The sequence below is a fragment of the Electrona antarctica genome (assembly GCF_951216825.1).
Source record: "Electrona antarctica genome assembly, chromosome: 7".
NCBI lineage: Eukaryota > Metazoa > Chordata > Actinopteri > Myctophiformes > Myctophidae > Electrona > Electrona antarctica.
The window spans coordinates 14,708,015-14,722,952 of record NC_136812.1 but is presented as its reverse complement, the minus strand read 5'-3'; the positions used below and the strand labels follow the sequence as shown (position 1 = coordinate 14,722,952).

The 14,938-nt window shown below is 46.4% G+C and overlaps 1 protein-coding gene across 2 annotated transcripts in view; it reads left to right on the top strand.

Moving 5' to 3' along the window:
- dnm3a (dynamin 3a) overlaps positions 1-14,938 on the top strand; it is a gene marked incomplete at its 5' end in the record, with an annotated part of 44,232 nt that overhangs the window by 19,447 nt on the left and 9,847 nt on the right. Inside the window, 7 exons of one of the 2 annotated variants that reach the window (XM_079506767.1) lie at positions 73-211; positions 338-424; positions 541-611; positions 772-820; positions 2,649-2,678; positions 4,320-4,433; positions 12,381-12,490. In XM_079506767.1, coding sequence (XP_079362893.1) covers positions 73-211; positions 338-424; positions 541-611; positions 772-820; positions 2,649-2,678; positions 4,320-4,433; positions 12,381-12,490 — 600 coding nt within the window. The remainder of the gene's footprint in view (positions 1-72; positions 212-337; positions 425-540; positions 612-771; positions 821-2,648; positions 2,679-4,319; positions 4,434-12,380; positions 12,491-14,938) is intronic. The other variant, XM_079506768.1, reaches the window with a different exon arrangement.

Here is a 14,938-nt window from a genome sequence, read left to right as displayed (position 1 = left end):
TATATGTCTCATTTTCTCACTTTTGTTTCTTTTCTTATGTCCCTTTTCCTCCATTTGCCTCTGTTTCCATAGGACAGGCCTGTTCACCCCTGACTCGGCCTTTGAAGCTATTGTGAAAAGACAGATTGAAACTCTGAACATGCCATGCATTAAATGTGTTGACATGGTTTCTGAAGAGCTCATTGTCACCGTGCGCCAGTGTACCAACATGGTATGAAACTATGTGTGTACGTACTGTATGTAATGTATGCAATAGTATATCTATACTGTGTTATGCATGTGCATGTTGGCATGTCGAAACACCTTAGATATAATGTCTGGTATCTGTTCTCTAAAGCTGAGTCCTTTTCCCAAACTGCGAGAAGCGGCAGAGAGAATCGTGACCACAGAAATCCGGGAAAAAGAGAGTAAATGCAAAGAGCAGGTTGTTCACACACTCAATTTTGGACAATGTTTCGGAATCAATGTGTAGTGTGTCCATTGTCCAATGTTTATCATATTGGGTTAGCACCAGTTTTACTGTACATTTGTCCTGTTCAGGTCCAGCTGTTAATTGATGTACAACTTGCCTACATCAACACCAATCATGATGATTTTATTGGCTTTGCTAAGTGAGTTAGTTATTCTTCAATTACGTCTCATTATCCCCTTGTTGGAGTATGATGCTGTACAATGTGACACAAACAAAGAGACAAAACACAAGGTTGTCTGTCTGTCTTTCTCTCTCTCTCTCCCTCTCTCTCTCTCTCTCTCTCTCTCTCTCTCTCTCAGTGCCCAGCAGAAGACCAACGGGAACAACCGGAAGACCTTTGAAAACCAGGTGAGGTTGCAATGCTGCTGAATACATGCTGACCTTTAGGGCAGATTCACACTATGGTCCCGCATGTGCACTCGGGACCACTTGGCAGATGTTGTGGTAGTGTGAATGATGCGTACCGTTCCCGGGAGCTGATGGAGGTAGTCTCGGGACCGATTCTCTTTCTTGTTAATGGCATTTAATGTTTGTGTTGGGGACAAGATGACGTAAATTTTCCCTTCATTGTCAATTTTAAAACAAACATTGAACTAAAAACAAACATTTATTTAACCAGAACAACTTTTATTGAATAGAAAGCCATACTTGTTTGAACGTTATCTGAACATAATTATGTCATAGAAAATTTAAACTTACTGAAATGTTGTGGCCAGCGTTATAATATATCTTCTCGGGAGCCACTAATTACAACTCTTTCACCCCCCCATTTCTTTGTAATGTTACAATGTTCAAAACGTGTGTTTTGACTCATGTGCTAGCTATGTTTTTCTCTTGCAGTTTTCTATGCAAAATGTAAATGGATAAAGGGGCCACTTGGATTCAGAAATCATGGAAAGGCAGTACTGAAGCCAAGAAAAGCTTAAGAATTATTGTATTATACATAGTGATTTACCTCGGCCTACACAGTGAATACGCATACTCGCATAGTCAGTACTGTACAGTAGGTATGTTTTTAGGTAGGATCTATATGGATCATGCATCTTTGACAAGGTCTTCATTATGTTTTTTGCTACATCTGATCGACATCATGGGTATTTCTTTGTGGGCATACATACTCTGTGTTGCACAACATCATGCTAATATTTGATTGTAGACAGCTGCAGTTTCCCCACCCACATCTGCATATAATAGGGAGATTTGTGTGTGGTCCAAATGTTTAATCAGTGGAAATGTGGGCCTGGCAGATGTTGATATGCAGTACATCAATGTCCTAGGAATTGATTTTTGACTGAGTTTGAGTTTATCCCTCATTCCTGCAAATCATTCCATGACCGTGGGCCTGGATAGAACAAGGCATACAAACAAAAATAAGGTCTGCACACATTGGCAAGTAAATAAGCTCCTCACTGTTTATTGTCTCAACGTTTCAATCACATGAGAATCTCCATCAGGAATTTTAATTCATGATGAAGATTAGGCCTGTCACAATTATTACATCGCCTAATCGCAATCATTTTGCATATCATTATATCATCGTAATCGTTTCCATGTTGAATGTTCCCAAACTGAATGTTCAAAAAGTAGTGGAGATAGCCGATCTACAAGCTCACAACGCTTCGCAGTGCGATGCATTGTGAGCTCGAAGATCAGCTATATCCACTATTCAGGTTTTCTTAAGTGTAAATAAAAAATGGAGAGCCCCCCCCCCTCCACCTTAAACATGATCATCAGGTACTATTATTATACTAAGAGGAAGATTTATTTTTTAAAATGTACAGAAAGTGTTAAAATTATGTTTTTATGTGGCCACACCCACCAGTTCATTAAGTATACCTGGTTTTCACCACCCACCCAGGTTCAGGTGGGACGCCACCTCGCCCACAGCTGTCGTTGTATGATAATGGAGGAGGGGTCAGGGCAGGGATTAAGGTTTTGATGTCAGGTTTTGATGTGTATTTTCGATTGGGCCTTCTGGCTCAAAGGCTTTCAGCTTTCAGGAAGAAACCAAAAATACACAGGGAAGACATATTTGAATATTGTAAACACACCTGCGGGTATATTAGAATTAGAGTAATGTTAACTCCATAGACGCATACAAAACAGAAAAAGTACAAAGATACCGGCACTCCATCTTTACAAATGAAATGACTCCTTCCTCTCTCTCCTATTCCAGGGTGGTATGGCTCCTCCTTCACGTTTAATAGTAGGAGACCATTCTCTTAAAAGCCTATACTCGCTCATTCGCTCCACGTTCGATCCCCTACTTAAAAAGCGCTTTGGTCCACGATTGCCACGCCTAACCTTGCCTTGACACACCGCTGACCACTGCTAACCTCACCAACTCTGTCACCGCTGTCTGTCTCACTGTGGCCATGCAGCCGCATTCATATTGCCTTTTTCCATCACTGCCACCCGTCTGCTATGCCTAACATCACAAACACTCTACTTATCAATCACAATCAGTTCACAGACTTGCATCGCATATACGGCACTCATACTCTGCTCCGCCGCTCTATAAACACACACAGGAGGCCAAGTGTTTCTTACTTAACCCAGGAAGACGGGTCAGGCACAGCAGCTGCTCATCAACACACTCTCCTTCATGCTCACCCTTCCTCTGATCTCCTAACCGCTTTTCCCTCCAGCCCTGCAGGTCTTTTCCCTCCAGCCCTGCAGGTCAAGCGCTATGCCGCCGCTGTTGGGCAGAAACCTCTTCTCTCCATGTTTTTAACTTTTTCTGTTTTCCGTAAATCAATCTCTACTAATTGATTCTATACTAATAGAGACTCATCAAGTAGAGTCTATACTTGATGATACTAACGGTGTCACACAAAAGTATCAAACGTACGTAGCAGATCTGCAAGCTTGAAATGTGTCGCGAAGCGTACGGGTTTTGAGCTTGTAGGTATGCTACTTCTGAAAAGTAACAGATATACAAGGTTTCCAGCCGACAGAACGATGTGTTATTTATGTACACACTTTCAGTGGTGGAACAAGTACTCAGATTTACCACAATACCACAATACAGTTGGAAGTAAAAGTCCTGTAATTAAAATGTTACTTGAGTAGTACAGACGTATACTGGCCTCAAAATACCAAACATAACATTATGCAGTAATGCATTTTAATGTGTGAATTGTATTTGTGTGTTTGGGCAGATATTTTGGTACAGAACCCATCCAAACCAGAACAGAACCAGAACCCATCCAAACCAGCTTTTCGGGAATCTCTATTTCAGTGTCTATTTGCTTGTCTTCTGTCCTCTAGCCACAGTAAAAATGTCAATGTAACAATTTCGTCGCTGATGGCAGAAACCTATACTGTATCTCCATGTTTGTATGGTTTTTCTCTTTTTTCCCCGTAAATGAATACCCAGCTGTGTCACACAAAATTTGCAAAAAATAGCCAATTTACGCTAGTTGTGAGTTGGTCAGCTATTTTATTATATAATTTATTTTCAGTGACAGTGGTTGTATAAATATTCAACCAATGAAAAAGAAAAAAGAGCTTGTGACTAGATGACTACATTGGATCCATTGGAAGACATTGGATCCATTGGAAGTTCCAATCTGACCAGCCGCACTGGCTACTAAAAACAAATTGGAACACAACTTATTTTTTGTTTTGTTTTGGACATACAAGGTTTCCACTCACTAGTGACGATTTGTAGATTAGCCTTGAGGATTTTTACTGTGCAGCACTACCGTCTCGATCGGCTTACCTTGGCCTGCATCTGCATGTCTCCACTGGGAGAACTTTCTAAAAGAATACCCCTCTAGCTTCTCATTAAGTCATTCTGTCCACACCGCTGGAGCTGACCCCCCCTCATCCCTCTGTTGTGCAGGTCATCCGCAAGGGCTGGTTGACCATCAGCAACATCAGCATCATTAAGGGGGGAGCCAAGGAGTACTGGTTCGTTCTCTCTGCAGAGACCCTGTCCTGGTATAAGGACGACGAGGTGAGGCCTTCACTACACGGTATAATCCAGTGTAAACTTTGGGGGCTTTTTTATGCCTTTTATTTATAGACAGTAGACTGACAGGAAATGGTAAGAGATTGTTATGACCCTAGAGGGCATGTGTGGTATTGCATCAACCACTGTCTCCTGTCCTCTTGGACAGGAGAGATATTGGGCTTATGAGCTCCAGTCAGTACTACTTTTCAACCAGCTGGTGTCCTATACCTCAGTGGTTCTCAACCTGTGGGTCGGGACCTTAGAGTATATATGAATAGAGACGGCACCCGGAGGAAACCCTGGGGCGAAATGGACATAGTGGCCGAATTTGGTATTGCAGCGTGGGCCCAAACACATGAACGCGCTGGTCCGTTGACTATCATTGTGCACGTTCACGATGACACGTGAACGCTGTTTCATACGTGAACGCACGTGAACGCGTGCAATGATAGTCAACGGCAGCGCGTTCATGTGTTTGGGGCAAATCCATCCCAGAATGCACTCTGTTCCTACCCGGAAGGAGGAGTGAAATCACCTCATGCGCTTTAGAGCAACTTAATGCAAGTGGATGGGAGGAGAACTGGGGTGCCGTCTCTATTCATATATACTCTAAGGTCGGGACCCCCCAAAATAATCATATTTGAACCTGGGACCTAGAGATAGAGAACTAGTGGATATTGGTGACGTTGCTTCTTATTATTCTCTCTAATAATTCATGCTCACACAATACACGTTGTAACATTAACAGACATTGTTATGTCTGAACTGCAGAAAATGAACACAATTAAACATATACAAGTGTGTTTCAGGCTGTGATAAAAGTTTATTTTCACACATACACGTACATATTACTTGAAACGGCACAATGAATCAGAAAGCAGAGAAACGTCCAAAAGAGGCGCAGAACACATTTAAAAAAAACTTTAATTGGTACACATTATCGCCAGAGAGCATTCCGTCCAGGTTTATATCCAAGTACGCGGCCGGAAGAGGTTGTTCCAGTTGGGTGTTTTCCGCTTTGATTGGTTGACGGTCTGTCAGCGGGGCTGCCATCTGTCTGCCTGTCTGTGCCTGCTGTACAGGAGCAGAAGGTCTGCACAGCAAGTGTAGACAGGCAGACACACCACAACACTCTCAGCATGGCACAGCAACGCTGTCATATAGGCAGGAAGTGAGGTCAGAGGAAATGGGACACATAATAGGAATCATACACATGTATGTGCACAGTGACTGCATCGCAAACATGGACCTGTGCAACGTGTGCACCCGTATGTCAGATATGTACTGTAGGTGGTTCATACATTCACGTTTGTGATGCTGCTATAGGGTGGACCAAACTGGACCATGTTGAGTTTGGTGTTTTCTGACTATTGAGCAATTTGTATAAAAGTCTGCCAGAATGCAGCGTATCAAACTATCATTGTTCTTTCTAACCACTGAAACGTCTCCTCTTCTTAATGAGAGCTCAGTGTGTTTAGTTGAGGCCACAGCGTGGCCTCAACTAAACACGCTTCTCTCCCAGCAGCACCTGGGCCCTGAAACTGAGCCCCTCCGTTTTCCCCCATTCATTCCTCTCACCAGCCCCCTCCATTCGCCCCCCCCATTCCCCCCCTCTCTTCGTTCACTCTTCCCCTTCCTCCCCCTCTTCTTCCTCTTCTGGGAGTTCAGGCATTTGGAACGGTTCACTCTGACACAGCTGGAGCTGCCCCAAGCCAAACTGAAACGCATGCGCTCGCACGCACGCGCGCACGCGCGCACGCACGCACGCACGCACGCACGCACGCACGCACGCACGCACGCACGCACGCACGCACGCACGCACGCACACACACACGCACTCGCACTCTCGCACCCATGCACCCATGCGCTGCACAGGCCTTACAGTGCCCAGACTTGTATATACAGTATACAGTACACACACAGAGTCTGATGTAAACAAACTGGCTTGCAAATAGCAGAGAAAAAATATACAGTCACTCAGACAGACGCATGGTCACTCTTCACATAAACACTGCATCACTTGAACGCGGTGTTCCCAGACACAGCTCCAGGCATGCTCATTACACGCACACGCGCACGCACGCACGCATGCACGCACGCACACCGTGGCCTACATTTCTTTTCTCTATCAAAGCAGTTACCAATCAGTATACACACACTTGCACGCACACACGCACGCACGCACGCACGCACACACGCACGCACGCACGCACGCACGCACGCACGCACACGCGCACGCACGCACGCACGCACGCACACACACACACACACACACACACACACACACACACACACGCACACACACGCGCACACACTGCACATCTGCAACAAATAATAATGCTGGCGCACACACAAGCACATATCTGCTTCAGAGTAATGGGATTAGGCTTTCTTTCTGCAGATGTTGATGTGAGAGGATGCATGCTTAACCACGAGCATCAAGCACTGGTACCGGACCTGCTGCTAGGATGCCATGATGCTAATTTGGATTGGCTCGACACCTCTTTACAATGTGTTTACACTGTCTGTGCCCCGCAGCCATGTTAGTCATCCATATGATCGCTAATGATCAGATCAGATCTGATCTGCATGCCCCGCCACACACACATACCCACACACACACTCACATGCGCGCACACAAAGTTACACACGTGCACACACACACACACACACACACACACACACACACACACACACACACACACACACACACACACACATACACACACACACACACCTCTACACATTTCATTAGGCCTCAGAACCAAGCCAAACCTCTGCTTCTTCTCTCTTGCATTTCCCGCTCTTCCCCCTCCCCTCCACCCACACTCCCCACCTCTACAGACTTTACTTATTCTGCTATTACCTCCTCCCCCCCCCCCTGCATTTTTCTCTTTCTTCACTCTTCTCGCCATTCCCTCTTTTTTTCCCTGATTCTATATTCCTTTCTTTTCTTTTCCCTCCCTCTTTCTCTCCCTCTCCCTCTCCCTCTCCCTCTCCCTCTCCCTCTCCCTCTCCCTCTCCCTCTCTCTCTCTCTCTCTGTCTTTCTGTGGTTGGCAGTCTCCCTGGGACTGTGCACATTCCTGGCTGGAAAATCTGAGGCTTTGTCCAAACACCAGCTTCCAAGATCTGCCCAGAGAAATCCCACATGGCTGTTTCTACACTGCAGACCTCCCCCTTTGACTCTCCCTCCACCCCGACCCCCCTCTTCACTCCTCCAAAGTCTCCCTCCCCCATAGCCCCCCCTCTTCCCCCTCACCTCCATCCATCCACCAATACCCCTTCTTTCCCCCTAGTTAGCCTTAGCCAATACTCAGTGGTTCTCTTACTTTTACCATTTCTAGCACTACCATAACTCTGGGAGTTATGGTACAAATGGACCCATAACAAGTGTCCATTTAGATCTCCCCTTCAAGGAACCCTGGGGGTCCGGGGACCCCACTTTGAGAACCACTGCTCTTAACTCATTTTCATGCAGGAACATCGGCCGCCATACAGGCCAGCAACGTTTAGCCATACAGCGGCGGGCCGGGCACCATAATAGTTTACAGAGTTGAATCTCCATACAACACTGAGCAGACGTACATTCCTGCGCCCCCTCAACTGCCAGGACTCCACCGTAGAGCCTGAAGAAAAACAGACGACTTGCGCGCCTATACACTCTACCCCCCCCCCCCCCCCCGACCTCAAGTTTGTGTGTGTGTGTGTGTGTGTGTGTGTGTGTGTGTGTGTGTGTGTGTGTGTGTGTGTGTGTGTGTGTGTGTGTGTGTGTGTGTGTGTGCGGGTGCGGGTGTGTGGGTCAGCGGGTGTGTGTGTGGGTGTGTGTGTGTGTGTGTGTGTGTGTGTGTGTGTGTGTGTGTCAGGTCTGCTCCATATCTCAGATCCATTAGTCTGTGGGGAGAGGAGACAGTCTCAGACACAGCAGCACTGATCTATGATTCTCCGTGACCACCCTGACACCGCTAGAATGCACGCACACACACACACGCACACGCACACGCACACACGCACGCACGCACGCACACGCACACACACACGCGCACACACGTGCACATGCACACATTCAAAAGTGGTGCCATGGTGTCTATATACATTATTCAAGAATTACTTTGCACTGAGGCCACATAAGATAATACCAGGCCCATAAAAACTGAGACGCCTAAACAAGAACCATACGTATTCCCATACGGTGTGAGGGCCACACTGGGGGGAGGAAGAATCAAAAGTTAGTTCATACCTTCTCTACCTAAAACATAATACACCAAGCACCAGATGTTAGACCCAAGCTAAGAAACATTACACGTAACAGGCAATTTGTTCATGCCAACCGAAGAGATCCAATTTAGTGTCAGTCAGTATGTACATTTACATAATTTTCTTGTACTTCAACATTTGACAGAGTTACAAAAAAAAACTAGGTTTCCCCGTAGCTTAAGAAGAACATGCGTGTGCGTGTGATGCCCAATTTGTACTTAGTCGCGCGACGGTGTCCCGTGCTGAAAATAGCCGATCTACAAGCTCACGACGCGTACAATGTGACATATCGTGGGAGCTTGTAAATCAGCTATTTTCAGCGTGGGACGCCGTCACACTACTAAGTATAAATCAGGCCTGTGTATGTTGCGTGTCGTCCAGACTCTTGCGCCCTGCGCCGCTTAGCCGTCCATGTACCGTGTCGGCGGTGGAAGCTCTTCCTTGCACAGTCTAACCAATGTGCAGACTACTGTACACCAGTAGTATCCTGAACAGGTAGTCTGAACACTGGGATGACGGAGCAGGATCCTACTTTCTTCAGCTTTTTACCGTTTCTCAGCGGAATCAGTCCCGCTCTCAGGTCAGTCAGCGTAGGGTGGACTTGGCAAAGTTGGCAGAAAGGTCCTCGTCTGTGCCATGTCTCATCTCTCTCTTTTTTGTGTCTTTTTTTCTTTTTCTTTTTTTTATCCCGTCTCAGTGGTGGTGGTTGGTTGGGGTCGCGGGTGGCAGGGCGATGGGTTCAGCAGCAGACCTCCACTCATTTTGGTGTCAAAGCCCCGACGCACACACACACAAACACACACGATCCGGTGAGGTTTGGTGCATGTTGGTCGATGGGACGTCCACGGGGCTCTGTCCAGAGGCGCGGCGGTATCCAGTCTTGACGTGGCACATTCGCTCATTCGACTCCGGATCTGCACGTTCACTCAGGGACGGCGTAAGGAAATAAGGAGAGAGAGAGTGAGAGAGAGAGAGAGAGAGAGGGAGAGGGAGAGAGGGCTAGGGAGGACCTTAGCAGCCATATATGGGTTGATGGGACCCTTGGGGAATCAACTTTGGAGTGGTCTGCAGTTTCTCCACACTTTGCCTCGTCGTCTCCACATCTTCTCCAGGTCCCTTCCTCGTCCCACCCGTCTCTTTAGCAGAACCTCACCTCCCTCTCTTCCACCGGTCCTCTTCTATCCCTCCTCTTCCTCTCTTCCTGATCTCTACATTATATTTCTACCCCATAAGAACACGCTACACTCTCTGCAAGTCTCCTCCCAGCTCTCTCTCTCTCTCTCTCTCTCTCTCTCTCTCTCTCTAGTCTAAAGCGATACCAGATGTTGCTGTCCAAGCGCCAATCTCGTTCTGTCATTTTTTTTCAGCCTCTGTAACAGGAAGTGGGCCCCTCTGGAAAAAAAGAGGGAGAGAGAGAAAGAGGAACGAAGGAAGAGAGTCGTAGGGTTCAGGGGAGCACTGGGAGAGGGGAGACCAAAATGTACCAGTACACTCACATCACCGTCGGTTACCGCAACAGTATACGCACGCACGCACGCACGCACGCACGCACGCACGCACGCACGCACGCACGCACGCACGCACGCACGCACGCACGCACGCACGCACGCACGCACGCACGCACGCACGCACGCACACACACACACACACGCGCGCACACGCGCATACGCGCATGCACGCACACATGCACGCACACATGCACACACGCATGCACACACACACTGACCACAGCTGAGCTTTTTTTAGTGACGGAATGCCCTCGGTTCGTTTCTTTTTCTAGTGAGGGCCATTGCTGCTCTCCTCCTCCCTCCTGTTCTCTGTGCCTTCTCCAACCCTTCCCTGGATGCTACAAACTGTCACCATAGCAGCTTCACAGGCCGAGTCTCCTTCCTGAACACGGGGAGCAAGTTGGTGAAGAGAGGAGAAAGAGGGGGGGGTGGGCTCCCCGTTAGGAGAAATGTTGTGTTAGAGAGCTTGAGTCAGAGTAATGACTTTCACATGTGGACCCTGCCGCCCTTTCTTTTTTTTTGTACTCCTTCTCTCGTTCCCTCTCTCTGCCTCCCTCGCTCTTTGTGCTCCCCCCTGCCTCCATGCAGCCTGCTTCTCCTCCTCACTCTGTCCACATGACTCCTCCAACTGTTCTCTGTCATTCATAACGTTCACTTGGTGATGACAGACTATAGACGTATGGCCACTCTCTCTCTCTCTCTCTCTCTCTCTCTCTCTCTCTCTCTCGTTGTTAGTGGCTTGTTAATGTGCGCCAGTCAGACAGTCAGGGAGGCTGTAAGGCCCACACACACTATTTTGATACAAGCTTTGCTAGCAAAGTGTTCTACACCTTCTGTTGTCTCCTCCTCCTCCTTCCCTCCCTTCGTTTAGCACTCACACTGTCCTGGACATTTTCTTGTCTGTGCTCATTGATGTTATAATTATATCTTTTTTTTTTTTTTAAACTTAATTTTTATTTGCAGGTAGACATACAAATAAAAAACATAAAATGACAATTACAGTGCAAGGGTTCAGATACATCATTAATATACAACATATTCCAGTCCATTTATGAATGTCCATCATTATTAACATTGGTGTCGTTTTGTTGATCCTTATAGTCAGTCCATTTCTCCCATTTTTCAATGAATAGTTCCTCTTGTAGTCTCAATATATGAGTTAGTTTCTCCATTACAAATATCTCCTCCACAATGCTCAGCCACTGCTCACAAACTGGGGGTTCTGGTTTGTACCATCGCCTTGTAATTGCTTTTTTACTAGCTGCCAATAACACTTTGACCAGGTAAATATCTTCTCTCTGTGTATTATCCTGTGACAAATCACCTAGATACAGCACAACACTAGTCTTAGGTATCTCATAGCTAAGTATCTTCTTTATCTCTGACCATACATCGTCCCAATACTTACTTATTTTAGGACAATTCCAAAATATGTGTTCGTGGTCAACATTTATACTTCCACATAACCTCCAGCATGATTGTTGTTTAGACTGCATTCTTGCTGTAATTTTTGGAGTTATGAAATATCTGGTAATATTCTTCCAGCAGAATTCCCTCCACGTTCTAGAGCTGTCTAATTATATTTTTCTAAATGTATCATATTATCACTGTGCTGTGATTTTCTGTCAATATTTAAGTAGACTCGTTCCTAAAATGCTGGTATCAGCGAGTATGTCAGTCTGTGCCATTCAGTCCATACCACATGATCATATGTCATTTACAACAATCAATTATTTTGGATTTCTAATGCTTCAGTTGACGTTGCTACTGTTTCATATATATTTTTACATTTATATTTATTCCTAGATCAAAACGTCCTAGTTCTCAAACTTTACATTTCAAGGACCCCCATTTACGGGTCCAATTAGTACACTCTCAGAGTTACATAACTGTAAGGGTCCATTTGGAACCCCCTCAAGGAACCCGAGAGTCCTGATCCCCACTTTGAGAACCACTGTCCTAGATTTTTTTTAATTTATTACACACTGTGGATCGGACCGATACGCAAGTTATGGGTAGCGGGAAGGAAAAAAGGTATCTGTACATCTCTACATCTTCTCTCTCCAAGATAAATTGCAGTAGTATAGTATGCTATAGTATCCTATTTTAATCTTCTTCTTACCTTCCATCCCTCCACCTACCCTCATCCTTCCCTCCATTTTTGTCCTCTCTCTCTCTCTCCCTCAGGAGAAGGAGAAGAAGTTCATGCTTCCTCTGGACAATCTGAAGTTGAGAGATGTGGAGCGGGGCTTCATGTCCAGCAAACACAGCTTTGCCATCTTCAACACAGAACACAGGTTTGTGCGTGCATGCGTGCGTGTGTTCACGAGATATCAACCCACACAAACCGTCAACTGCCAACATCCATCAGAGATTTAAAAGTGTTGAGGAACTGAATGAATAAATGAGTGAATGAATGAATGAATGAATGAATGAATGAATGAGAATTCTCTCCTGTTTTGTTTGATAACGAGCTACGTTGATGTGTTAAGCCTTGACGATTGATCCATTAGGCCAGGGGTTCCCAAACCTTTTTGGACCAGGTACCCCTTTTGGGGTAGACATTTTTCCAGGTACCCCCTCATCTGAAGCGGCCGCAGAAACCTTTCAAGTGTCCTGAGTCTTTTTGTTGTTTCTGCAGCATGCGTCCTGCTGTTACTGTTTGGGGTCTCGACAGGTTGACCGATGTTGTAGTTTTAGTAATCATGTCAGCTATTGGCCCAAAGCAAACATGGGAGAAACACAATGAACAACACAAAAAATACGTTTATTGCGCAACTTGGCAGAAAAGACCACGTAGATAAACATAATTTTAATGTTAAAAAAAGTGAAAAAAAATAATAATCTGGGAATTATTTCGGGTACCCCCTGGTTATGCGTCGCGTACCCCTAGGGGTCCGCGGACCCCACTTTGGGAACCGCTGCACAGGCCATGAACACATACAGAAGGTGACTTTTTTCCCCTTCAGAATAAAACACTGTGTGTCGCTATAGTACACAGAGGAGACCAGAGCACAAGGCACAACACATCATTCTTGTTGCTAGGCGATACAAAGCCTAACCACTTAAACCCTCTAGTCTCAGTGAAACGGTTTTAAGTTACACCAAATCTACCAACTCTCTAACGTTATGAGCTTAGTTGTAGATTGGCTGTTTTTGGCGAATGTTCCCCATAGAAGTAATTAAGTGTATAACGTAAAGTCCCTCCTCTCTCGCAACTTGATTGGTCCGTCCACCAGAGGGGTGACATTAACTCATGGTTAAAGTTGAGATGAGTTTCAACTTGGAGCGCCTTCCAAAACGCACCAACTCCTGAACACCAGGGACGTCGTTCAGAGGAGACGCACATCCAACGCCACACACACACGCACACACACACACACACACACACACACACACACACACACACACACACACACACACACACACACACACACCAAAACGGGTCCCCAGCTAAAGTAGTTGGCTTGCACATCTGCTATTCCTGAAATATTTTGTTTTAATCATTTTGAATTTTCTTAACGTAAAATATGTCCTCCTGACCTCTCCTCGTTCTATCTTTATATCCTCAAAGATGTTCAGTGGAAACCAGGGCGCGTCTTCCTTTGTTGTTTTGTTTGTGGGTATGTGCCAGGCAACTGAGGACAGGGTTGCTGGGTTGGGCATGGTGAGAGTTTATGAGTGTGTGTGTGTGTGTGTGCGTGTGTGTGTGTGTGTGTGTGTGTGTGTGTGTGTGTGTGTGTGTGTGTGTGTGTGTGTGTGTGTGTGTGTGTGTGCTGTGTGCGCTGTGTGCGCACGTACGTGTGTGAGGGATAGAAAGAGAGTGTGTGTTTAGGAACTGGAGTTAAACCATAGCCTGGCTGATTGTACCAGAGCATGTGGGCTTTGTTTATAATTCTATGCTATGCTGTATTCTCCGAGCAAACTGTGTGTGTGCGTGTGTGCGTGTGCGCGCGTGTGTGTGCGTGTGTGTGTGTGTGTGTGTGTGTGTGTGTGTGTGTGTGTGTGTGTGTGTGTGCGTGTGTGCGTGTGCGTGTGTGCATGCACACACACACATATGCAGAAACCGCAGCATACCGACGGCAGGCTCATTAAGCAGCTAATCAAAGCCAGAGAGCTTGGATCAGAGATGAGGCTGCTCTTGTTTGGAAAGAATTGCTCGACTCACCACAAAAAGGAGGGAGAGAGAAGGATTGGACTGGAAGGGAGGGAGAGAGAAGGAAGGAGGGAGAGAGAAGGATTGGACTGGAAGGGTTGAGGGGAGAGAAAGAGGGGAGATCGTATTAGAGCCATCGGCCAGGAATGTGTCAAAGTCTGTCCGATGGCGCCCCCCCCCCCCCCTTCCTACTCCTCTCTCTCCCCTGCATATTGTGCGTGCGCGCGCGTGTGTGTGTGTGTGTGTGTGTGTGTGTGTGTGTGTGTGTGTGTGTGTGTGTGTGTGTGTGTGTGTGTGTGTGTGTGTGTGTGTGTGTGTGTGTGTGTGTGTGTGTGTGTGTGTGTGTGTGTGTGTGTGTGTGTGTGTGTGTGTGTGTGTGTGTGTGTGTGGTAGTCATTGCAGCGGTTTTGTCCCTGTCTGACAGTAATCAAAAACCTCAGGAAACTCCTCAAACCTATAGTAAAGCAACCGAGGCTGTAGTGTGCAGAAATTCCTCAGAATGAGGGAAAACACACTTGCCCTGAAGTTCAGCAGCAGAGAAGGCAGCAGAGTGAGTTCAGCAGCAGAGAGGCAGCAGAGTGAGTTCAGC